This window comes from Pleurodeles waltl, chromosome 6 (genome assembly GCF_031143425.1).
Source record: "Pleurodeles waltl isolate 20211129_DDA chromosome 6, aPleWal1.hap1.20221129, whole genome shotgun sequence".
In the NCBI taxonomy this organism is placed as follows: domain Eukaryota; kingdom Metazoa; phylum Chordata; class Amphibia; order Caudata; family Salamandridae; genus Pleurodeles; species Pleurodeles waltl.
In genome coordinates, this window is record NC_090445.1 from 433123147 (window position 1) to 433150444 (window position 27298).

The following is a 27298-nucleotide window of genomic DNA, read 5'->3' on the forward strand; positions in this document are numbered from 1 at the left end:
GCTGCCTTACACTCTCCCCTCCCCCTTCACTCCAGACCTGCGCAACCTCCTGCGGTTTCAGTGCTGCCTTACACTCTCCCCTCCCCCTTCACTCCAGACCTGCGCAACCTCCTGCGGTTTCAGTGCTGCCTTACACTCTCCCCTCCCCCTTCACTCCAGACCTGCGCCACCTCCTGCGGTTTCAGTGCTGCCTTACACTCTCCCCTCCCCCCTCACTCCAGACCTGTGCAACCTCCTGCGGTTTCAGTGCTGCCTTACACTCTCCCCTCCCCCTTCACTCCAGACCTGCACCACCTACTGCTGTTTCAGTGCTGCCTTACACTCTCCCCTCCCCCTTCACTCCAGACCTGCACCACCTCCTGCTGTTTCAGTGCTGCCTTACACTCTCCCTTCCCCCTTCACTCCAGACCTGCGCCACCTCCTGCTGTTTAAGTGCTGCCTTACACTCTCCCCCGCCCTCCAGACCTGCACCGCCCCTGCTGTTTCAGTGCTGCCTTACACTCTCTCTCTCCCCGTGCACATCACTCCAGACCTGCGCCACCTCCTGCGGTTTCAGTGCTGCCTTACACCCCCTGTGCATTTCACTCCTGACCTGAAGCATTCCCTACTATTGCAGTATTCCCTTACACTCTTCCCCTCCCCGTGCACTTTACTCCAGGCCTGCAGCATTCGCTCCTATTGCAGTACTTCCTTACACTCGCCCCTCCCGTACACTTCACTCCAGGCCTGCAGCATTCCCGATTATTGCAGTACTCCTTTACCCTCTCCCCTCCCTTGCATTTCACTCCAGGCCTGCAGCATTCCCGATTATTGCAGTACTTCCTTACTCTCTCCCTCCCGTACACTTCACTCCAGCCCTGCAGCATTCCCTCCTGTTGCAGTACTCCCTTACCCTCTCCCCTCCCTTGCATTTCTCCAGGCCTGCAGCATTCCCGATTATTGCAGTACTGCCGTACACACCTCGGCCTCCCAGGTGGACTTCACTCTATACCGGCAGCACCCCCTGCTGTTGCATTGTTGCCTTACGCACTCGACCTCCTTGGTGCACTTGAATCCAGATTCCAAAAGTGCCCCTGTTCTTCCAATGAAGAAGGATGTCACAATTCACAAGACACAAACCGGGGGAGGGGTCGGTGCTGGGGAGAGGGGCGGGCGGGGTTCCAGGCAGATTCTCATACACTCACATAAGCAGAAAGTTCTCATTACTTTTGATATAAGCTCAGCAGGGGCGTAGCCAGTGTCATGGGCCTTAGTGCAAGGAAATGAGGCCCCTGGCTGCTCTTTGAACCGTGAAGTACAGCAATAATTAGGCCTCTGGGTCCTGATGCCATTGCACCTGCTGCACCAACGGAAGCTACGCCCCTGAAACTCAGACACAAATTCACAGCTGGGAAGGTGACCCACAAGAGGACCCATTCATGTTTATGCTCGCTGCTGACTCCTGGGATCTGAATGTCGCACATCTTGATCCAGGCAAAGCCAAGTCAACATTCTATACTTCCAAGACCAGCTGAGTAACCTTAAACAAAGAATTAGTATTAGGCTCAGTTACGAGGGTGGCAAGGTGGCTTTCCCAGGCACGAGTCTCCTAGGAGGCTTGTACTCTCATGAACCAAGCGTGGCGTGATCTGATCCGTGTTCTTCTGCTCCCTGAAGTAACAGTGACAGCAACACTGGCATGTGGACTTGGTCAATTTCCACAAAAAGGATTCTTCTATAAATGGACCTTGTATAAAAAGGCTGTCTGATGTGATGTCCTCTTCACCAGCAGGGAGAAAACAGAGACGGTAGCCTCTGTAGGGCCGGTTCTCTGTAACCCAAACCCAAGTTAGTGGAGAACGCCATCTACGACAACCTTGTCCCTTACAATTGCTGCTGATGCAGAACCACATGCCCACTAAGAAAGGAGGAAAAAAGAAAAGCCGGGAAGGCTTGTCCTCTGGTAGACAGCACCAGGCAGCTGAGGTCCCTACGAAGACACACTTTCACCTCCCTAAGGCAGAGCCCTCCAACCAGCATGGCTAGCTTTCAAACAACCCTTGTTCTGCTAGAAGCAGGGAGGAGATGTGCCTGCTTTGAGGGAGCCCCTCTGAATGGCAGCACACCACACTCCAGGTTATGGGATTCAAAAAGGGCTGCAAAGATATTGTGAATCGCCCTTACTCCCGGGATGAGGTTGCAACTGCGATTCACAATCTTGGCTTCGAGGCTAAGGAAATAAAGTCCTGGGAATGGGGCAGGAACTGCCCTCTATAACATGTCTCTGGGTTGTTTTGCTATCTTCCCATATCCAGCGCCATCTGTGCACCCCAGTCCTGACCTCCAACAACCCTGGTAGGTCAGGACTCAGACCCACACACAGGTTTGCCAGTGAACATAAAGATTGACTGACATTACTGTTGCTCTTCTGGTACTGAACTGACCAGACAGATCTCCCAGTGCAACTCAGTCCTGACCTGAGTACCCTGGCTATTCCAGTAATTAGATCCACAGACAGTCCTGCCTACACTCCCCTCTGCCAGCAACCTCATTGCACTGGGGTCCAACAAGAACGTTGCCTTTTATTAGTGCATAATAGTGTTTGCATGAGGGGTGGTGTTAAATTACATTCCGCCAGTGGAGTTGGTGAAATTCTGGCCACTCCGCATTACGCTTGTAACACGGAGTTCTGGTCAAATTCCACCAACCGGTACATGGTAGAGTTTTATCTTGTGTGCAGCTTGCCAACTGTAAGCTGGTGAGTGGGAGTGAGATGTGGCGTCCCCTAGTGTGATTTTTGGTTGCTAGGAGGGCACCTGGCGAGATTTCTCTACTGTGTGCGGTTGCGGTGGTCAGAAAGCTGCCATTTGAATAGAAAACCTACTCGAGCAACAGTAAACTCCACTCAGGAAGCAGTGTCCTCTGGCGCGCCACGTGGTACAATTCATGCTGATTTTTCAGCATGGAACAAGTTTCCCGCACTAAAAATCAGCAAGAGCAGCTCAACATGCCTAATTCTGCCTGTTTGCAGAACTGCGCAGGAATCTAACAGAATATTCATGTAACTCTTTGAAATTCCATGGAGTGAAACTCTGCAAGTTCCACCCACCCTTAGTTAGCACTTCACACAAAAACACCAACACCGATCAAGAATACCTACTAGGAATACCACAACCTATACTCTACACCACAAGCAATGCCTCCACCACACTACAACCCTACACCATCGCTATCACATTTCTTCAGCTGGCACTCACAAACCCTTAGCCCAAACTACTTGGCCTCGTGAACTGGCTCCTAAAGTCCCACCATTGACCTTCAAAAGCCTTCATTTAGCCCTCAAAAGCCTTCCCGTTCCTCAAAGTCCTTGGGACAGCCATCTTCCACTCATTTTTAAAGTCAGAGACCTGGCATACTAGTCCTCAGAGCCCCTCAACCAGCTGCCAGAGCTCTCAGCTGGTTATCAGATGTGACCTACCAGCCCTCAGAGCCCCTCCACCAAAATCTTAAGAACTCTTCAAAGCCCCTCTACTAGACCCCAGTTCCTCAGTTGAGCCCCAAGAGTGACTCATCCCACTCTGCGGCCCCAGGTGTCCTTTAGGGAACCTCTGCTGCTCAAGAGCCCAATCCCAATCTCAGGAGGCACCCTGCAGCCACCCTGGTGCTCCCTAGCACACTGAATCATGAATCATCTGCATTCGATGTGCAGGCAGGTGATTAACTTAAGTGTATCACCTCTACTGAGCAGAAAGCCTCGAGCCAAGGTTGTTCCTCTCGTCCATATACTTGACACACAGAAATCGGAAGTGATGGTTTTTGCTAAGGTCTTTTCTCTAATGAGATGTTGTCACCACCATCTGTAACGCTGCAGAGGCTGATGGAGCAGCCACAGCAGTGCACACACCTTAGATGTTAGGCTTAGGAATCTTGTGCCCACCTTTACCTTGGCGCTGAGCCCCACGTAAGTCACTATCCAGAGCTTGAAAGCCAACAACCGACTCCCACACACCTCATATGTTGTACGCAATGTCTAGATATTAAAAAGCCAATTCCCTATGCTACTCGGTACAGTGTATATTAAACGCCTATATTGTACACAACTGCCTTCACACCAAGAACACTTTGCAAAGTATGTACTATGTGATGCCATCAACACATTCAACCACCACCTATATCTTAAACATTATATTTTTCCTATGTCTTCTCCCTACCTACAGCAGAGACTGCTTCACCGCCTAGCCTCCCACACCATATATTCATCTATCTCAAGTCACAACCTGTAACCTACACCCTACACAACCAACTGCTCCCTACAGCACCTACACCCTGCAACATCACTAATCCTGCCGCTGTGCTTTACTTGTTTTGAGAGGGTGAATCTCAGTCTGATTGTGCTGCATCAGTTGGATGTATGAGATAAAGTTGCACTATTACTGTCTTTGTGTGCCTTTTCTTTCTGTGTGAGGTTTACATGCACTGCTGCTGCACATGCTGTACCTGTTTGTGTGTTAGAGAACCCTGCACTGCTGCACCGCAGCACTAATGCTAACCTCTGTGTGAGGTTTACATGCACTGCTGCTGCACATGCTGTACCTGTTTGTGTGTTAGAGAACCCTGCATTGCTGCTACTGCAGCACTAATGCTAACCTCTGTGTGAGGTTTACATGCACTGCTGCTGCACAAGCTGTGCCTGTTTTGTGTGAGAGAGAATCCTGCACTGCTGCCACTACAGTGGTAATGTTGATCTATGTGGGAGATTTGCATGCACTGCTGCACATGCTGTACCTGTTGTGTGTGAGAAAAGTCTGCAGCGCTGTTCCTGCAGTGCTAATGTGAATCTCTGTGTGAAGTTTATATGCACTGCTGCACATGCTGTGTCTGTTGTGTGTGTGAGAGAGAAGCCTCTTCAGCTGCAGTGCTAATGCAAGTCTCTGTGTGAGGTTTACATGCACTGCTGCAGTACATACTGTACCTGTTTGTGTGTGAGAGAGAATCCTCCACTGCTGCCGCTACAGTGCTAATGTTGATCTGTGTGTGAGATTTGCATGCACTGCTGCACATGCTGTACCTGTTGTGTGTGAGATAAGTCTGCAGTGCTGTTCCTGCAGTGCTAATGTGAATCTCTGTGTGAAGTTTATATGCACTGCTGAACATGCTGTGTCTGTTGTGTGTGTGAGAGAGAAGCCTGTTCAGCTGCAGTGCTAATGCAAATCTACATGTGAGGTTTACATGCACGGATGCTGCACATGCTGTAACTGTTGTGTGTGCGAGAGATCTGCACTGCTTCTACCACAGTGCTCATGCAAATCCTTGTGACGTTTACATGCACCTGTGCCACACACGCTGTACACGTGTGTGTGTGTGAGAGAGAAGTCTGCATTGGTGCTGCAGTGCTAATGCAAGTCTCTGTGTGATGTTCACATGCAATGCTGCTGCACATGCTGTTCCTGTTGTGTGTGTATGAGAGAGAAATCAGCACTGCTGCTCCTGCAGCACTAATGAAAATCTCTGTGTGAGGTTTACAAACACTGCTACTGTACACGCTGTACCTGTTGTGTGTGAGAGAGAGAAGCCTGCTCTGCTGCAGTGCTAATGCAAATCTCTATGGGATGTTTACATGAACTGCAGCTGTACACGCTGTACCTGTTGTATGTGTATGAGAGAGAAGCCTGCACTGCTGCTCCTGCAGTGCTAATGTGAATCTCTGTGTTAGGTTTACATGAACTGCTGCTGCACATCTTGTACCTGTTGTGTGTGAGAGAGAGACCTACAGTGCTGCTCCTTGAGTGCTAATGTGAATCTCTGTGTGAGGGCTACGCGCACTGCTGCTGCAGACACTGTACCTGTTGTGTGTGAGAGAGAAGCTTGCTCTGCTCCTGCTGCAGTGCTAATGTGAATCTCTGTGTGAGGTCTACGTGCACTGCTGCTGTAGACACTGTTCCTGTTGTGTGTGAGAGAGAGGCCTACAGTGCTGCTCCTTGAGTGCTAATGTGAATCTCTGTGTGAGGGCTACGCGCACTGCTGCTGCAGACACTGTACCTGTTGTGTGTGAGAGAGAAGCTTGCTCTGCTGCTGCTGCAGTGCTAATGCGGATCTCTGTGTGAGGCATACGCGCACTGTTACTGCAGACACTGTTCCTGTTGTGTGTGAGAGAGAAGCTTGCTCTGCTGCAGTGCTAATGTGAATCTCTGTGTGAGGTCTACGTGCACTGCTGCTGTAGACACTGTTCCTGTTGTGTGTGAGAGAGAGGCCTACAGTGCTGCTCCTTGAGTGCTAATGTGAATCTCTGTGTGAGGGCTACGCGCACTGCTGCTGCAGACACTGTACCTGTTGTGTGTGAGAGAGAAGCTTGCTCTGCTGCTGCTGCAGTGCTAATGTGAATCTCTGTGTGAGGTCTACGTGCACTGCTGCTGTAGACACTGTTCCTGTTGTGTGTGAGAGAGAGGCCTACAGTGCTGCTCCTTGAGTGCTAATGTGAATCTCTGTGTGAGGGCTACGCGCACTGCTGCTGCAGACACTGTACCTGTTGTGTGTGAGAGAGAAGCTTGCTCTGCTGCTGCTGCAGTGCTAATGCGGATCTCTGTGTGAGGCATACGCGCACTGTTACTGCAGACACTGTTCCTGTTGTGTGTGAGAGAGAAGCTTGCTCTGCTGCAGTGCTAATGTGAATCTCTGTGTGAGGTCTACGTGCACTGCTGCTGTAGACACTGTTCCTGTTGTGTGTAAGAGAGAGGCCTACAGTGCTGCTCCTTGAGTGCTAATGTGAATCTCTGTGTGAGGGCTACGCTCACTGCTGCTGCAGACACTGTACCTGTTGTGTGTGAGAGAGAAGCTTGCTCTGCTGCTGCTGCAGTGCTAATGCGGATCTCTGTGTGAGGTCTACGCGCACTGCTGCTGCAGACACTGTACATGTTGTGTGTGAGAGAGAAGCTTGCTCTGCTGCTGCTGCAGTGCTAATGCGGATCTCTGTGTGAGGTCTACGTGCACTGCTGCTGCAGACACTGTTCCTGTTGTGTGTGAGAGAGAAGCTTGCTCTGCTGCTGCTGCAGTGCTAATGTGAATCTCTGTGTGAGGTCTACGCGCACTGCTGCTGTAGACACTGTTCCTGTTGTGTGTGAGAGAGAAGCTTGCTCTGCTGCAGTGCTAATGCGGATCTCTGTGTGATGTGCACATGCACTGCCGTAGCCCAGGCAGTACTCGTTAACTGTGTTAGGGGAGGTGGCACTGCTGCGGCTATGCAATACCTATTCTTTGTGGGAGAGATATGTACACATGTACTGCCCAGGGAGTACCTGTCCTATTGGTGAGAGAAACATGCACTGCTGCTGTGCACAGCTTCTACCAAATATCTATATGTTGTGTGTTTCTTAATGAAACAAGACATTATGGCGGTCATTCTGACCGTGGCGGGCGGCGGTTGACGCCCACCATGCGGTTACCGCCGATTGACCGCACCGCGGTCAAAAGACCGCGGCGGTCATTCCAACTTTCCCGCTGGGCCGGCGGGCGACCGCCAAAAGGCCGCCCGCCGGCCCAGCGGGAAAGCCCCTGCAACGAGGAAGCCGGCTCGGAATGGAGCCGGCGGAGTTGCAGGGGTGCGACGGGTGCAGTGGCACCCGTCGCGATTTTCACTGTCTGCAAAGCAGATAGTGAAAATCTTTGTGGGGCCCTGTTAGGGGGCCCCACGGCACCCGTTCCCGCCATCCTGGTTCTGGCGGTGGACACCGCCAGAAACAGGCTGGCGGGAAGGGGGTCGGAATCCCCATGGTGGTGCTGCAAGCAGCGCCGCCATGGCGGATTCCCTGGGCCAGGGGAAAACCGGCGAGAAACCGCCGGTTCCCCTTTTCTGACCGCGGCTTTACCGCCGCGGTCAGAATAGCCCAGGAAGCACCGCCAGCCTGTTGGCGGTGCTTCCGCCGCCCTCCGCCATGGCGGTCATGGACCGCCAGGGTCAGAATGACCCCCTATGTCCTTTAGAGTGAAACTATCCCCTTGTGTGAGAATACATCAGTAACACAAAGTTAAATGGGACCGAACCCAAAGTGCCTCTGAGTTTTCTTTGCCCTTGAGTGTGTGAGACGGGAGTCCTGTGTACACAGCATAAAGGAGTCTATATGGAGCCGCCCTCTAAAGTTTCTGATCAGTGACAGAGAAAAGGAGGCCATCCATCTACAGTGGAGCCTTCGCAGCACTCACCTGCTGTAATAGACGGAGAAAACCTCCTCCTTCAGGACATGCTCAGACAGGATGCGATCGAAGACTGGTGTGATGCCGTCAATGGCCTGCCCAGGGTACCCCATGCCCAGCACCCCGTCGAAGCGGGCAAAGATGAAGGGGAAAGCGGGTAGGGCCGTAGCTTCTGCGAAGACCTGTATGACAGGAATCCCAGCCACCTGAGAATGGGGGAAGGAACAAATGCGGTGTTATACTGCTTGTTTTGCAGACGGCTTGTATATCCGATGTGTTTGTGACATGTCAGGGGCCTGACAGGTGACTGACTCAGCCCCAGCCTCGTCATTTTTCAATGCCTCCGGATTGTCTTGTGTTACTAGCTGGTTAAAGATGAGACTATTAAAACCCACGAGTCTCCACCGACCAAACAAGAGCAGTCTTTGCAATAGCGCCGGTGGGCAGCATATTGAGCAGCAGGACTGAGTGGTCAAAGCTATCGAAGTCGAGGTCAAGAATGCTCAAAGAGCACGATTAGACCTTCTTTTCAGTCTACTAGGCCTGCTGGTGGCAAAGAGGGACGTGGGCAAGTACTGGGGGCGCAGGTGATGCCACTGCACATGAACGGCAGAAGGGTATGGACTTGTATATGGCGGCGGGAAATGTGGTGTACCCCAGCAGGGGTTGTCTGCGTACGGTTGGCATGATTTCGGGCTGGTGGAGGATACAATATGGGATGGGCACCACAGAAGATAATTTAGATTCGTCTCCTGGCACAAATGTTAACTAGCTACAACCCGTTTCAGAGACGTGAGTTTTATGCCACCACAGTGCTTCTGTTATGTGATCTGTATGTTTCCTGCGTTACGACCTATACTGCATTTTCTATAATGTGCTCGAATACCCTCACAATGTACCTGAAGCTACTGGTGTGTCTTTCGAATGACTACAGTGTTTTTTTCTTCTATTGATTTCAAAATAAAAGAAAAAACATATTAAAAAGAATGGTCAAGAAGGACAGAAGAAATTTGGTGCTGGTGGTTGTGGTGCGCAGAGTTGGATAAAGACTGGAAAGAGGAGCGCGGGCCTCGCCAGTGTTTGGACAGTGGATAGCCCGGAGGCAGTGCTGACCTGAGTCTGTGAGGGGGTCTGGCGGGCAGCAGGAGGTCCCATCACACACAAGCCCTTCAAGGGGCTGTGGCAAGAGAAGCATCGGGTGGGCAGGGAGGTGGTTCAAGCAGTCCATTCTTTCAGGAGAGGTAGCACCTCTGACATGGCGCAATCCGAGCGCTACACTTAGAAGCGAGCAGCGGTACAAATGATGTAAGGCCTGATTTAGATCCTGGCCGAGGGGGTTACTCCATCATAAACGTGACTGATATCCCGTCTGTCGTATTATGATCCCATTACAGCCTGTGGAGATTGTAAAACGCCGGACGGGATATCCGTCATGTTTGTGACAAAGTATTTCCTCTGCCAGGATCTAAATCAGACCCACAGTGAGGTGAGTGTGCTGGAGGAGATATTTCACAGTTGAGTGGAAAGAGGGAGCAAGCGGGTTGTCTGACTTCTCTATGGGGAAGAGCGCAGTACAGGAGGTTGGAAAGGGCTCTAAAGGTGTGTGACTGGGGACGAAGGGGCGACAGAAGTACTGAGAGAAGTGCGGTAAGCCTGGCTCTGATATTTAGAGTCTTTGAGTGTGAGTAAAGGTGACGCTGCTGGTTGAAAGGGCGGACGAGGAGACTGGTAGATGGTGGGGACAGAAAAGACTGTAAGGTTTGAGGTGGCGTTTGGCATGTGGCTCAGGAAGTAACTACATTTGACCTTATCTAGAGCCATTTTGAGGGCTAGCAGTTGCATTTTGTAGGCCTCTTGGTGCCTTGGGGATCAGGAGGTTTTCCATTTAAAGAGATGTGATTGTATAAAGATTTTCAGATGGATTTGTCAGTCACAATCTGAGTGAAGCTGGTGGAGTCAGGGACTCTGATTCATTTAAGAGGAAGAGGTTGATCATCAGCGAGCGTGAGAAAACTACTGAGGCTCCACAGCCGGAAGTGCTATTTTACACAAACCGATTTGACACTTCCTGGCTCATAATTTTGGAGTTTATTGTGGCTTTCTTTGGTTTTATAAATGTCCAAAGATGTATAGTGTGAGCAATTGGCAGCGTTACGGGGAGTGGCTGCATCTGGAAGCACTCCAGCAGCAGCTGGGTGGAAAAGTCTCTTCTGTGATTTAGTTGAGAAATGTGGCTGGTTTCACCTACTATGTTTAGGATGTCCAGCTAAGACACCCGTTTGCGCCCAAAGCTGATGGTTCATACTCTTCCTACGCTTGGAATGGATCACATGCTTTATTATAAGTCCATCATAGAAAGGTAGATGAGGGATGAGTGCTGCAGCAATGGAAAAAAAGAGTTCCTCCATCATAATACAGGTTATGAGTTGAGGTCCATGGAGTCTTCCGCCTGCATTGTTACCACATGTTAGCAGACGGGCCGTGCTCCAAACTGGCAGTTCAGCCAAAACTGCGTGGCTATGTTCCCTTTCCATGAGGTATCAAGTAACCGAATAGATGCATCACCCTCTAAAGCCCTCATCTGTGAGGTGTAGTTTGGGGGTGCAGGCACAGCAAATGTAGGGTTCACCACATGGGGCCATCCCCACTCCCACATAAACAGGTTCTATTAACATGTTTTTTTTAAATTGAGTGAACATGCTGGAGGTAATGCTGCTAAAGAACTGAGGGCATGCACTTCATAACTCTAGGAAAGTATTCACTTATTTAATAGCTTATTCATTGCCAGGTCAGAGCTTGAAAGATCTCATCTCTAGCCAGGAAACAATCGCTGACAAAGCCAATAGGTCTGTCTTTAGTGCGTTAACTCATGCAAACACAGATTTGCAAAGACAATCATGCATAATTGCTGTTTGAACGAGTTAGTGCATGCATTAAAACCAAACCTCTGGGCTTTGGCAGAGCTTTCTATTTAGAATGTACGTGTAAGCTTTATGTGACAAAACGTGGGATGCTTAATTTAATTTTTCAAATGTAAAGTAGTTCTTCTGACTTTCCAGTGGAAGCAAGTCCCAGACAAGCAATAGCATAGGGTGAAGGATGTTCACTCCACTCCACATAGACCTGCATTCTATTTGTGTTTGCTTCATTCTGTCCTTTACTGCCTAAATACCAATGAAAACTCGGCAATGTCTGCCTATCTATCACACGCAGGCACTGCACGCTCCAGCATCACCAGGAGTCGCCTTTGTGGCAAAACACCTCGATGGATACTGTCATTTCCCATTGGTGTCTGGGGGCCTAAGCTACGTTTTGCTTGAGCATCCTGTCTGCCAAAATGTTAAATACATTCTTTTGTCGGTACAATGAAATAACAAAATGATTTCGTTAGTATATTTGACTCCCCAGCCTGCAGGAGTCAATGATAACCTACTGGTAGTTTGTTAGTTTGATCATTTAAGACCCCGGGGTCATCTTCTGCTGCACAACATACCATCACCACGTCCTGGCTCAGGAATCCCTTCACAGTGCCGGATCCATAGTGGATGGCGAAGCCAGTTCCATTCTCCACGTACGTGTCAGACTTGGAGGAATCATAGCGGCTGTGAGAAACTGAACCAAAACAGTAGTTGGTAATCAATCATGGCTGCAATCAACATTTATTAAAAGATGGGTCAGAAACAAGGCTGCTGTTAACAACTGTCTAGACATAGGGTAGAAACACCTATGACATCTTTCTGAGATGGGGATTGAATTATGGCTGCCATTAACATATGTCTTGAAAAGAGGCAGAAAAATAGTTGCTATTATCATCTGTCTGAATATGGGATATGTTAAAGGGTAGGGGAGATGCAGGGCAAACAGGCCCCAGATGTGGAGGTTGAGGTAATTTTCCAACGGTGTACTGGAGTCCATCCTACTATGGTTCTGCAACCTAGGCCAATGACAATCCTCTCTGCGTGGGACTCTCCAGGTAGCAAGGGGAGAAGTCACAGACTTCCAGGGGAGGTAGTGTTGGGTTCAAGAGCTCAGAACTTAGCAATCAACCACCAGACACAACAAAGTAATATGGAGCCAAATGCTTAGCTTTTATGGCAAAAGGATGTATGTTAATCACAAACCAAAACTAAATACTATACAACACAATGAATGTGAAATATAGGGTTATATTCAGTTGCATCTAACAGTGAAGTGCTACATCCCCTTCTCCCTAATGTCCCTCTCCTTCCCGTTTTGGTTGAGTTCAATTTCCTAGTTTCCCCAAAGCTATACAGAGTAGGCAGAGAAGAAGCACAGGTGCAGATAACTCTCAGCAGTCTCATTCACTGGCACAGCAAATCAGTGCCGCAGGCTTGCCCACACACACCAATATCTGTCCTTGTATACAGACTAAGCCCTGGGTTTACCTGCTTTTTGTGCGTTGCATTTTATGGTGCAAGGTGGGCGCACGATGCGCTTACTCCCTTACAGCACCGGTCCTTCCTTTCGCAATACAGAAATGGTGTACCTTAATTCCACCACAGGGGTGCCATGATCAACAAAGCTAGTTCTCACCCCATCCTCCCAGGTTGGACAAGCCAAAATTTACACAGAAGGCTCAAGAGGGCTAAAGGGGAAAGGAGAATGGGACTGAGAGAAAAAATAGCCGCTAAGAGAAATAGTGCCTGTTCTACTACAGCTCCAGAGAGAAGAGGAGGGCAAGGTATAGTCATCAACCATAACATATTGGGAAGCTAATATCTTTTGTGTATCCCGTTAACACATCTTCAGTTATTAAACCTAATTTTTGGCTATTTTCTTCTTGAATGCTTCAGAACACAACTACAAGAAAATGCCAGGGTTTATACATCAGACATTACCTCTTCAGAAAGTCTAATATAATGTGCTTTCTCAACTTCACCTATTTACCTACTGTCTTGTTTAGCTCATGACGAATCAGAATATAAAGTATAAATACTTTTTTTCTCTTTAAATAATGTATTGCATTAATAAAATAAAAATATTTCGCCTCATTACACCACTCTTGAGGAGGCGTAAGGTTTTGGCGCCGCCCCAGGTTTATGTCATTAAGTAACTCTGGTGCAGCGTCAAATCATGGGAGTTGCAAGGGAAAACCCACTACAACACCCACGGAATGCTGCAGAGTAAGGGAACGCTGCGACTTGCGCTGCTTTGCCTTACTCAAAATCTATGAGGCCATGAAAAGCCACGGAAAATGACTTTGCGTGGCCTCATAGATATGGCCGAGAGAGCTGCGCTGTTGGAGCGTCAAAAAAAGTGACGCTCCGGCAGCACAAGCCTCGCGTATATATGCCCCTAAATGTCTTCAGGCCAGTTAAGGATAAGTGCCCTTGAAAACTCCCAAGAATATGAACAGACGGCTGTAGAAACATGGCTGCCATCCACATCCATCCAAAGATAGTGGTAACCACCTCAGGCTCAGTTCTCTCAAAGAGTATTCAACCCTCTAAACAGAGGCATAGACGAAAGAAGCAGCTGGTTGCAGTACTTGACACTTTCAACATGTTTATGCATTTAGTTTTGGTTCACCACCAATTTGCCCAGAATCAAGCTCACAACATTTTTGTATATTTTCACATTTTTCAGGTTCAGTTTTTTTTTCCTTTCTTTTTTACCAATGAGATTGAAGGCTAGCTTATAATTGACTAAAAAAAATGAATTTGTGTTTCTTCAACATGGGTCTTTAGAAGAGATAGTACTGCCCATACTGCTCAGACCCTACTTCACTGAGAGAGATCGGGCTGCAATGCTTGTCTCATACATGCCTTACAACACTCATGGATAGCAGGACATAGTGCATGACTCTATCAGGTGTTATTACACTCATGAGCGTTAGAGTATACCCCTGACTCTATCAGGCCTTGGAGCATTTCTGAGTAGCAGTGCATGATTCCATCAGGCATTATTACCCTCATGGGCTGTAGACTATAGTCCTTCACTCTAAGAGGCTTTGTTCCTCTTGTGAGGAACAAAGTGCAGTTTTGCACTAGACTTTAACTGTTTTTTTTTTACACATTCATAGCGGACAGTCTGGGATCCCTCTCTAGCTTCTATCAAACCTTACTACAGTGATGGCAGACAGGCTGGCCACGAGTTGTCACTCGTTTCTAGCAGAATTTGTTACACAGACGGGAACAGATCGCAGTACCTCACTTGTCTCTATCACTGATAAGTGAAAAACTGCAGTGATTATCGCTATCAGGCCTTATTACATAGAGAGGGCTCAGACTGCACCCACTTATTTCTGGCAGACTTTATTAGATTGATACTAGAGGGACTGCAGTGTTTCTGGTTTCTATGAGACCTTGAAAGGGGACAGCCTGCGGTTCCTATCTCCACCAGGCATCATTACACCGATAGGAGGTAGCCTGCAGTGCCACCTGAGTCTCTGGCAGGCTTTAATGCATGGTTGCATCGATAGAAGACAACAATACGGATCTTTTCAAAGGCTTTGGCACCGACTTGGAATGTCCCTGGCATGATGTAGATATGAGTCTTGACTTTGCCCCAGTGCCCTCCCCGTTGAATGATAACTCACCACAGGCACTGTACAGGGGCGAGCAGCTGTAGGAAGGCACCCAGAGGTTCGCGGAGCCCGTATCGAATACCACTTTGAAGGTCTGTGGTGGGGAACCGATGGTGATCTCACCAAAGTACTGGGTCTGCAAGACAGAAACACAAGGTTGGGTGTAAGCAAGGAGTGATGTGCTTCAAAATGAGCAATGAAGCGAGCAGCTGGCTGAAGAGTGGTGAGAGGGTACGGAGGGCCAGCAGACATAGCAATCAGGCCAGCAACGGGGTGGGAAAGAGGCAGGTATCAGAGGCAGCAGAAAGGCAACTAAAGGGACAGGCAATGGCAGCGAAATGCACTTTACGTGAGCAGTGGCGTGAATAATGCTGTGACCAATAGTGTGAATCTCAAAGACATCCATTCACTGCACTTCTGATCGGGAAGCAGAGCAATCACCAGGGCAAGAAAATAGAAAAAGAAGGATTTATGGGTAGTAAAAGTCAAGCGATGGGAAGGATGGGAAGATCGTCAGGGCAGAATGGAGTAGCCAAAGGTTCGTGCAAAAAGGTGAATATAACTGTTGGCCATGAGTTACGTTTTTAAGGGTGCATCGGTAGAAGCATATGGGTGTCCACTGGGGCAAGCAATATAGGTAATAATACATTTTTCAACAGGATGAACAGTGATGTGAGAGAGAGAGGGGGCAGCAACTAATAGGATGGTCTGTGGGTCTTGAAACATGACAAACAAAAGATGAAACAACTCTGAGTCCGATTTAGAGTTTGGCTGATAGGGCATTCGATCACAAACACAAGGCAGTCCCCAAACCCTCAGTCCGCACGCCTCCTTCAGAGATGAATGGACCTTAGGTTTCTCGTAGATGGAGCTCCGTCGGCTATGTTGATAGAAACATTCCTTCGATGGCCCAACATAGTAAGGATCATGGGAGAAGGAGAATTATATTGCTCATCCCACTTAGGGTGGATGGTGTAATGTCTTTCTATTCCTGTTTTTCACTGCAAGGAAAAACGTGACAGTAGTAGACAGGGAAAAAATAATGACCCACACACCGGGAAAAAATTCCCACAGTGGAGGTCACTATTTTTGTCTTTCAGAGAAAAAACTTCCAGCTGGGAGGGTTTTTCTAAAAAATAAAAAATCTGTAAATGTTTGATGGATTGCCGTCAAAACCAGCAGCTGCCATCCACCAACCTTTTTGTAGACTGAACGGATCTATTGTAATAGTGAATGCCAGGGCGGTGCGAGCGGTGCGACCACACCTGGCGCCGACCTCAGGGGGGCGCTGTGTTTATCAATAACTTCCGAAACTTGCGGTTTAAAAGCACCAGATGAAAAGTTCCTTGTGCGTTTAGTCTTCAAAAAACAATTTAAATGTCAAGATCCCTCTTGTGATTAATGTTCCTGCTAGAAAGAGAGATGGGAGTTTTTCCTAGTGACTGCTTTGACTCAACATAAAGTAGCATAGAGGGTTAATATGCCTCTTGCAAAAAACAGAACTATGGGGCATATTTAAGAAAAATGGCACTGCACACAGTGCAGCCCCACTTTTCTTGCACCCCTTAGTGCCCCCCTAATGCCACCATGTGTGCGTCATATATAAAATACGGTGCACCATGGCGGTAGTTAGGGGATAGCATCAGAAATGTTTACGCTAGTCTGGCGCTTTGCAGTATTAGCGTAAATGTTGATGCTAATTTTGCAAAGCACCCAGAGACCCGTTGTAACCAATGGAAGCCTCCTTTTAATGCTTGCTCTGAGCAGGCGTTAAAAGTGCCAGAAAAAAATGACACAAAGAAATCTAACAGATTTCTTTGCTTCATTTTTTTGACCCCCCTAACAGAGGGATGCCCCCTTCGCATACATTATGCCTGGCGCAGGCATAATGTAGCGCAAAGGGTTACAAAGTTGCGCAATGCATGCATTTCGCCTTTTTGTATATATGGCACAGCGTTTTTGGCCTTCTAGCGCCCCATTAGTGTTAAAAAAATGACACTAATGTAGTGTAAGAGTGGTACTAGGGGCTCTTAAATATACCGCTATGGCAGTGCTTAATTTGTGCTTGTTGTTTCCGGTGCGGAGCACCGGCACTTATTTTTGAGGGCCGGCGCTTATTTTCTGCCTCAAGCATATACTGCGAGAAAAAGACACATATGGGAAAGACGGAGGAAGAGAAAAACGAAAAAGCGTCACAAGGGGAAAAAGCAGAAATCCGCAAGAGTGAGCTGAAGAGGAAGGGAGTGCCTGTATATGGATTGAAGAGGCCTGAGATGGCTTCAGGATTACGCTGCCGCTGTATTCCTTGTTCACACATTTAATTGCAGCAGCCTCGTGTTTAAGAGGAGCACTTTGGGCATCAGCAGCTTTTTGTTTACAAATTAAGCACTGCCCTCTGGGGCATACATGAAAAAAGTGGCGCTGCACACAGTGCTGTGCCACTTTTTTTGTGCCCTTTAGCACCCCCCCGACGCCACCATGTGTGGGACATATTTAAAATACGGCATACCATGGCGGTAGTTTGGGGACTAGCGTCAGAATTTTTTATGCTAGTCGGGCGCTTTGCAGGATTAGCATAAAAAATGTTGACGCTAATCCTACAAAACACCCAGAGGCCCATTGTAACCAATGTAAACCTCCTTTTAATGCCTGCTCTGAGCAGGCATTAAAAGTGCTGGAAAAAAATAATGCAAAGAAATCTTTCAGATTTCTTTGCACCATTTTTTGCCCCCCCCCCCCGCAGGGGGATGACCCCTTTGCATACATTATGTCTGGCTCCGGCATAATGTAGCGCAAAAGGTTACAAAGTGGCGCAATGCATGCATGGTGCCACTTTGTAAATATGGCGCAGCGTTTTTGGCCTTCTAACGCCACATTAGCTTTAAAAAAATTACACTGATGTGGCGTTAGAATGGCACTAGGGGCTCGTAAATATGCCCATATGGGGGAAAGTCACTCTGCCCCAGCAATCCCGTCCTGTCTGACACATGACTGACTTTGCCTCAATCCCCCCGGCTCCATTCCATGCTTACTCACATCCAAGTAGTTAGTGAGATTGGTGGGCGCTGTGCCTTTGCGCTTCAGTTTCATTTCGGGGAAGATGTCGGAGGCCTTGACCCCCATCTCACGCAGGGTCTGACGGATGGACGGCATTACCTTCAGGGGGATCCTGGGAGCAAGAGAAATACATTGCGTTACTACACGTGGACTGTGGAAGACAGTTTATTGGTGTTGTTCTCCCTCTCTCTCTGCTACACATACTGTAATTACCAACAAATTGATTGCTTCCATCAATGAACGAGCCCCATTTCCAAAACTGCTGCAAATGTAGGTGTGTCTTACTCCAGGCGTAGGGATAGCTTACTTGTGAATTTCCAGGAGTCAGACTATCTTAACGATGGCCTTTTTTTAAGCAAGTTTTACTACTGGAAATGGCCCAGAGAAAGCACTTTAGGGCAGTGGTTCCCAACCTTTTGATTTCTGTGGACCCCCACTTTAAAATTAATGGAACCCAGGGACCCCCACTGAATCATCATGGGAATCTGGGGACCCCCGCCTGGGTCATTACTGGAAGCTCGGGACCTAATTTATCAATATTTGTTAATATTTTTTAATTTTCCAGGCTCTTGTGGACCCCCTGAAAAGGCTTTGCGGACCCCCAGGGGCCCCCGGTCCACAGGTTGGGAACCAATGCTTTAGGGAATAGTCTTGGACATTCCGGTTTAACGAGGTGAGTGAGCCACAGAAGGCTCGAGCTGGATGCCTGGCTCTAGCTCAGCTCCAGTCCTTCGGACTTTGTCACGAGCTGAGGCTCGGTCGGCTGCTGCGAGCACTGGAGTCTGGGCGCACTGTGGGCGTGCTCAGAGGGGGGCGTTATGCTAATGATTTTGCAAAGAGTTGCCCTCTGAGCACTTTAACAGCACCCCTACAGAATATTGACAGTCAGACATCTGCCCTGCTGCCCTCGCTTCCAGGCGGTTAAAGAAACATGAAAAAGGGGTGTACACTGTGCGGTGAATCCTGCCTGCGGAAGAGCGCTGCAGCTGACCTCCTTGACTTTGTGTTTTGTTAAGACGTGCATGTGCCCTCACTGGAGTGGTGAGCTTTATTGAATCAGGGGAAGGTGGCGATAATAAAATTAAAACAGAGTACCCTACTTTCCCTTAAGTTAAATTAGAATTTTCTTTCTCAGAAAGCTCTCATGGATCAACTTGATTTATCATGTCATGCCTACATTTACTTAACAGAGTGCCCTGATGTAGCGCTTTAAATAATTAAACACCAAGCATTTAAAACAGGGGAGAGAAAGAGATACCCATCAAATGGACAAATTCCACAACGTGAATTCAGAAAACCTGGGCTCAATCTTGGCTTCCCCACTTAACCAAATTGCGTGATCCTAGGCAATTTCTTTATTCCACAGTGCCTCCTTTCCTTTCATCATCACATATGAGAACATTTTGAAATACTCCAGTTCAGGATGGGCTCTATATAAAAACCCTCTTGTGTTTCGTTCAAAGTTGCTCCATCTGTAACAACAAACTTGGTACCATATAAAGGACAATTGCCTGGGTCACTTATTCACTAACTGCATCGTCGCCAAGGCGTTGGGCGGAGGGGGACAATGTTTCTAAGTAAGTGTTTGTTCACTATCACTACTAATGCAGGAATAGAATCTAGTTATAAAGTCAAACGTTTTTGCATTACATAAAGTGCACCTTTTTTTAACTTGGAAGTATTTATCATATTTTGACATGACATCTGTTGCACGATTTGTTTACATGCATCATACATTGAAGGTTCAGCTCGTGTAAAGTCGAGCCAGACAGGCCCATGGCTCGGTTCTGGTTTGCTTACTTGTCCGCCTCTGAGTGCAACTCATATCTAAGAAAGGCTTTGGCCGACAATACCCAAACCAGGTTGACATTGAATAAGGTACAACAGTTGCACGTGTCAGACTAACTTATAGAGAACTAATAGCTGACATAAGTATCGTGTCCTAAAGGTCGTTTACAAAAATATATTGTTGGATGTAGATTTTCTATTATTAACTTAAATTAAATAGGGTAATATTTTGATAGACAATATTTAGGACACAAATAATACCAAGGGATAGCCTGACATCACCATTCTGGTATCATACATACTAGGACAATACAGCATGACTGTACACTTCTATTAAACAAGCATTTGTTTAGTCAATAGGTCTGGCTTGCATTTGGAGTTTTGACGAAAACATCACAAAAATCCAACTGCAGTGAAAAAATAAAATACGTTTCACAAAGGTAAATATTAATGTGTATATTTACTCATGTGTATATGTGCTACTACATCTAGGTGTAACCGTCAACTTTTTTGCTATTCACAATTTCTGAGTGTGGTACCACACTTTCAAATGAGGGGGTGGAGCTTCCTACATATGGATTTAAAGTTACTACTAGTAGCTTTGCATACATAGATGTAGAGCTCCACCTATGGGAAAGTATAGGGAAAAGTACTAAAGTTTATCAGTATTTTAAAAACTTACCATTTTAATGTATTATAATGCAAATTAATTTTAAATATTTATTAACCTAGAACTAATAAAATAAAATGTTACAGCACTTTCACTCAGCAAATTACATGTGAGTTAAATAATCTAAATATATTAATTTAATGTGTAAGTAATAATATTTAAAAAGTAATTTAAACAAACCTACCTTCACAAACATTTTTATTTTTATTAAACATTCACTACATGTTGTTTAAAAGTTGTGTTTAATTTAATTACATTAAATTATTTTTAGTGTTTAAATAAAAGTTAAAAAGTTAAATTTCATGTTTTTAAATGTAAGTTTATTGTTAACTGCTAAAATAATTATAAAAAAATCAGATATTTTTGCTAGCATTAAAATACACGCATTCACACACACATACATATACAATGTTGAAATAACATAGGACCACATATACTAAGCATTTTTATGGCCACAAACACTGTGAATTAATGTTAGCTATTGTGAAAATGCGTTTTCAGGTGCACTAATCCCATTCTAGTCTCAGAAACGAGTGGGTATCGATTTGGTGTCTGGAAGGGACGTGTTGTTTAGGTCCCTTCCAAAAACCAAATTGATATGTTATGTATCAGTGTCTTGCAACTGAAATCTGGTCGCAAAGCATTGAAACGTTATGAGATCTCAAAAGAGGTGGTTATCTATTCACAAAAGGGAAGGGATCCACTTGTGAATTAACAAAAAAAGTCTGTTGGAGAATATACAGTCCTCAGGACTACTGCCAACTCTTAAACAAACAAAAAAAGCTTTTCGTTTTAAATACAAACCTGTTTGCTTTAGGAAACTAGCTGCATTAAAAATGATTTATTTAAAATCTAACACAGACGGTGATTTTCTGTTCCCCGCAGGCCAACAGCTATCCCTCTATTGATCTCTAATTATAGTGAATTGCAATTTACAACTCACCTCATTAATAGTCATGAGGTAGGTCACAGTGCGACCCACTTTGATTTGCATTTTTACAAACCAACTTATTTGAATATAGGTCAGTTCGTAAAATTATTTAGTGGTTGCAAAAATACTGATCGCAATTTGGGATCAGTATTTTGTGACCAGTAATTTTTACATCTTGCCCTTAATTATTTTAACATTAGTTCCATTCCCTTGTACAGGGGCAAGACTAGTTCCATTCCCTTGGGGGATATTGTAATGTGTTGCACCCATTGTTTTTTATAGATGTGTGTTGCATTCCCTGTGAGTGGTCATGTGTGGTACTTGAATTTTATCTAGGCTAGGCTGTAGCAGTTGTACACCTGTTTTGACACCGCTAGGGCAGTGGTATCTTTAGAAATGTAGTTTATGAATAGCAATGGTCTTATTCATTTGTGGGTCTGTGTTTGTGTTGCCATGCCCCTCCCTAACCCCTGCTTAGATTTCCTTAAACCCCTCCCATTTAGTAATAAGTATTTCAAATTTTTCAGCCACTTCTGTTTGACCCTCCCACATATACTACTGAAACGTACACGTGCATGTGCTGAGATCTCTGCCACCTGGTGGAGATTTCTGCATAGAAGGCATAGGAGAGACACATCTGGAGGTTTGTGAGGAGCATTCTGTTTCAGATGAGTAAAACTATTGTAGTACTGGTTTAGTACTACAAAAGACAGTTTGTTTATAAGCCCCAATAGTTTTTCCGGTGTATCTCACTCCTCCCTACACAAAAATATGTGACTATTTGTATTACAATTGACTACAATTGTATTTTGTAAGTTTGCGCTGCTTTTACGTAAAAAAATGACGGTAATGCGGCGCAAAAAAAGTATAAATCAGGGCCCAGGTCTTTTGTCTGTGTCTCTACCTCGGAGAGTGTGGTGCTCCTGCAAGCCTAACAGGAATACCACAATTCCAGTGTGTGTGGGGGGGATGTGTGTGTATGTGTGCATAAAGAGAAACACCACACCCTTTGAAGATAGACCAGTATGATCTAGCATGTACAGGGGCAAGACTGTGTGAGTGACAGCTTTTGTTTGTTACTAATTGGTTTTGTGCTGCTGGGGGATGACTAGTGCTGGGCATGCCATAAGTGAGAATGGTCGAGTTGATCAGTTGTTTGTGAGGATCTGCTAAGTGGCATGAACTACAGGTGATCAGATTTCACCCTGCTGTCCTGGTGATGGATAGAAAAGGGTGGCAGGGTGAAAATTCTTTTGGAGGCCTTTAGCATCTTAGGGCCACTACACGGGATGGATAAGGTCCTCGTGGACCCAAGGGCTGGATGAGACACCGCTAGACTGGTTTGAGCCACTGGTGGGTTTTTTCCCTGGGCCCTTACTCGTTCCTTCATGTCAACAAAAAAGCCACCTACCTGGGTGGATAAAGGCAGGTTAAGCCAGACTATGCTCTGACATACAGAGTAAGGGAGATTGTCTTTAAATCTGAACAATATATGTTTCAAAACTGGGCTACCCAGATGTCTGTTGTCACGTCCATGTGAATGTGTTACATTCTCTATAGCTAATGAGAGAGATTGCACAGGGTCTCCTCTCAATCACAAATCCCACTTCTAGTAACAGATCTGTAACTGGCACATAGCTAACTGTGTGGAGGTCTCCAGCCAGTAGATACAATGAGACCTACAATAGAATGAAAGGCTGGGAGGTGCTATTATATTAAATTGTAGTGTTAGGAACACAGCTTCCTTCTTGCACACTAAATTAATTGACACTTGTGAGCTTTCTCCTGCATTGGGATAGTAATATATATGTATTAGTCAGCACAAAACTACACACACCTCATGCAAAACGGGAAACACAGAACAAAGGGGGTACACTCAATTTTTAAAAAATTCTCTACGGTCTGGTTTTCCTGTACATCTGTTGACCCAATGTTACTTATTCTTTAAGATATCCAGAAGATGGGCTTTGGCTCTACTGAGAGGAGTGTTTCTTGGTCACGTAATGCTATTGGCTCTTTATTGTAGCATTCTGGGGGTCATTCTGACCCTGACGGGCGGCGGAGGCCGCCCGCCAGAGTTCCCCCACCAAAATACCGCTCCGCGGTCGAAAAACCGCTGAGGGTATTTTGGGATTTGCCCTGGGCTGGCGGGCGACCGCCAAAAGGCCGCCCGCCAGCCCAGGGCAAATCATCCTTCCCACGAGGACGCCGGCTCAGAATTGAGCCGGCGGAGTGGGAAGGTGCGACGGGTGCAGTGGCACCCGTCGCGTATTTCAGTGTCTGCATAGCAGACACTGAAATACTAAGTGGGGCCCTCTGACGGGGGCCCCGCGGCACCCCCTACCGCCATCCTGTTCCTGGCGGGAGACCCGCCAGGAACAGGATGGCGGTAGGGGGGTGTCAGAATCCCCATGGCGGCGGAGCGCGCTCCGCCGCCATGGAGGATTCTCAAGGGCAGCGGAAAACCGGCGGGAGACCGCCGGTTTTCCAAATCTGACCGCGGCCAAAGCGCCGCGGTCAGAATGCCCTGCGGGGCACCGCCGGCCTGTCGGCGGTGCTCCCGCCGACCCTGGCAGCCGGGGTCAGAATCAGGGCCTCTGTCTCTTACAGGGTACTTGCATTGCAATGCACAAGGGACTGTTTTACACTTCAAGTACACTGAATCATCATAGATTGCATTCTTTATTTCATAGATGTATTGCATAAAGAGAATGATAAACTTTACTAATTTTCCCTATACTTACCCATAGATGGAGATCTACATCTATGTGTGCAAAGCTACTGATAGTAACTTTACACCCATAAATCTAGTTGTAGGAGGCTCCATCCTCTCATCTGAAAGGACAGAGACAAGTAAGTCTACACCTAGGTGTAAATCTACACTCAGAAACTGTGAATAGCAAAAAAGTGTAAAATTGCACCTAGAGATAGTAGTACATATACATGAGTAAATATGCACATTAATATTTACCTTAGCAAACAGGCTCCATAACTGAGAATTCAAATAGGAAAATCTTTGAGGGATCAGGGAAACCTTCCTAACCCTGTACTAAATTGGACCGCACATTTAGCAGTGCTGCATGTAGCAAAGGATACAGCTATGGCTGGATCACTGTGAAGAAAAAGCATAGAAAGGTGACCGGATTAATTGAGAGAGGGAGATTCAGAAAGGAAATGGTGGAATTAAATCTCCCCATTAATTTGTATTGAAGGGAAGGCCATTTTAGGTGGCTTTAAAAATTGGAAGGGTTGGCATGTATAGAACACAGAGCAAATCAGTGAAGCATGTGCCACGAGTATATAATTGTACATTCAGATTAAGGAGCTGGCAGGAGCAGGATTCTGGAGGACTGATAGATCTTGCAAAGCATGACTGTGTTTCTGAGTACCAGATCTCACCAGACCAGCTCTGCCTCGGTTGTGGCTGGGTCTATAGGTCCTACATCTATAGTACTTGCAATATTCTTTTCTCTACAGACCACAATCTTATTGCAAATGTAGAAATGTTACTGCCACTTAATTTCTCTCCTTTTGAAGTGTGTGTTCCTGTGACAGAAGCCCTTGTAGGGACGTATCTCTGCATGTACCTTTCTTTCTTTGGCAAGTCGTTCAGAAACCTGAGCAGTCCAGCACCAATGGTAATGTCTGCAATTGTCTTTCTATGATATACTTGTACAGAGACCTAACCTCAGTGGGCACAGCACCTTAGTTTACCTGAGCACATTTGTGCATGACTGAGATATGCAGAAGTAAGGCTGGGAGGGACCTAAAAGCATCCCTGAAACATTTGTTTTACTGTAAGCCCATATGCCATTTGACAAGTAGGCATAGTAAGCAAGCCCAACCCTCTCCCAAATGATTTGGAAAGGTTCTTCCCCATGGAATTAACTTGAGATGGGTGTCAATTAATCATTTTACAGCACAATTTTCCCAGTGAACTCCCGGAAAGGCCATGGATTTTACAAGTATTTCTTCATTAAAACTCTCCACCTCTACTACTGCTCCAGGGCCTCACACAGAATCCAGTCATTATTTCTCTGAAACAGCAGCAGGACATGTAAGACCCTAATGCACAATCATGTGCCAGCTACTGGGATTTTCACTGTGTCCCCGATGGCCAATCCAGCCCTAAACAGTGCACCTCCTTCTACATGACAACTATTCCTCTGATGTTATGGAGTCTCTGCCCAGTAACGAACGCGGGCTGTCATGGGGCTGGAAGAGGTGAGCTGGGAGCTGATGAGGGATTTGGACATTGGAAGTTTCAACAGCGTTCACAGGTGTACACCTAGTTTAAGGTCCTGATGTTGCTGTAGGTAAATCCCAGTTACTCCCTGGATTCAGTCCAGGGCAATACACCATCTTCATTCCGTCATCAGAGAGTCCACATTTGTTTAGTCAGCAATGGCAAGCAAGGCGACTGTAGCTTAGGAGGAGTCCCTGTGACAGCACTTGATCTAGTAATTGTCTGGCTTAGAACAATTTAGGATTATAAATTCAAAAGGGAGGAATAAGGTTTGCATCATACAACCACGAAAATGACTCAATCAAAAATACTCTACTCAGTATCAAAAGGCTCAGGGGAAGATGCAGAAGGAGCCCTAAAGGGAGTTTCCTGTTTAGTGTACATTAATCTAACTGTACCCACCTATACTGAAAAACTCTGAACTCAGGGTGAAAGTCAGCTATTAAGAGTGTCCTTCCAGACACAGGCCAGTGAAGAAAAGCCAATGATAGGCTGCTGCTCACATAGCCTTCAGGGTGACAACAGAGTGGATAGCCTTTAAGGAGCAGATTTACCAAACTGTAAGCAACACAGCGCAGCAGCCAAAAACGCAGTGCTGTGTAGCGTGACAGGGAGGGAGCAGGAGAGCGCAATATCTACAGAGATATGGCTCTCTCCTCCCCTTTCCCTAGCGTTGGCACTGATTTTAGCTGCTGTGAACTACGCAAACATTTTTTGCGCCATAGTGCAAGGATGTGTGTGCGATTCTGGCATAAGTTTTGTACTGGAAGGGTACCCAGAGGCAGCTGCCGCAGATATCAAGGGGAGGGCGGGGGGACAACGGGGATGGGCAAGGAGAAATACATTTTAAAAAAACCTTACCATTAGTCGCCGCCGTCCTCCTCTCCTGCCTTCTGGCTCATCCTCCTTTCCTGTTCTGGTGTCCCAGCTTTTGCTCTCCGTAGCCCTCCAGATGTCCAGACAGTGAGCATCAGATGAAGATGTACTATGGAAAGTATTGTATTCCCTGTTGCTCTGGCTTGGTACTCAGGAAGGGGTGTCAGCAATTAGTTTAACACAGCGCTGAACACTCAAATCGCATATAAGTTAATCATACCTGTGTGTCAGTAGAATTAATACACTTGCAACAGTTTCACCCAACCAAAACTGTGTGGTCTACTTTTGTGTTGCATGTAGACTCAATGATTGGGTTACAATAATGAAAATGGTTTGGTGTGGAAATGCTAAGGCATTGGCCCGGATTGGTTTAGGAGGAAGCTCGGGAAAGCAGTGTGCACACAAAGAGCAGAAACTGCTCTTGCAAGTGCAGGGAAAGCAAGAGGTAAGGGAAGCCAGCAGCTGGACATGAGTAAGGGGGGCTCTTGGATGAGAGTTGAGCCCCATCCGAGTGAGGAGCTTTGGATCCTAAGAGCATCAATACTAATCTGTGAGGAGCTGTGGATGCTGGGATCTGTGCAGGGGAGAGGTGGCTGCAGGACAAGGCTTTGGGTGCCTCCCGCCCATGCTTCCGGCCCCTCTAGCTGTGATTCAGTCCGCACTGCTGATGTCATCCTCCTCAGCTGATGGTCACCTCTGCCTCCCTTGGAGCAGGACTGTGCTGCCTGCCTAGTGAAGTCAGCTCATTCCTCTGTGCTGCCACCTTCTCCTCGTTACATTTTATGTTGGGGATAGGAGGGTCCATCCAAGGTGACAATGCAGGGGTATCTGCATTGGAAGCTCGATAGTGGGGTCGGGATGTTAAAAGAAAAAATAAAGTACCCCTGGGGTTTACGACTGCAGGGCAGTAGATAACACACTCAAGAGAGAGAGACGTCCGTGTCCTATTTCTTTATTACCTTTGCAGGCCCGCAATCCAACAACTGAAGACAAGGAGGCGCTTACTCACAGGTTCTA

General features: G+C 46.8%; 1 protein-coding gene across 3 annotated transcripts in view; it reads right to left on the reverse strand.

Moving 5' to 3' along the window:
• Nucleotides 1-27298, reverse strand: part of REN (renin) — a 177713-nt gene that overhangs the window by 41423 nt on the left and 108992 nt on the right. For all 3 annotated transcript variants that reach the window (XM_069238494.1, XM_069238493.1, XM_069238492.1), the window contains exons 2-5: nt 17750-17882; nt 14726-14849; nt 11660-11778; nt 8176-8372 (exon numbers count right to left, since the gene is read on the reverse strand). In XM_069238494.1, coding sequence (XP_069094595.1) covers nt 8176-8372; nt 11660-11778; nt 14726-14849; nt 17750-17882 — 573 coding nt within the window. The remainder of the gene's footprint in view (nt 1-8175; nt 8373-11659; nt 11779-14725; nt 14850-17749; nt 17883-27298) is intronic.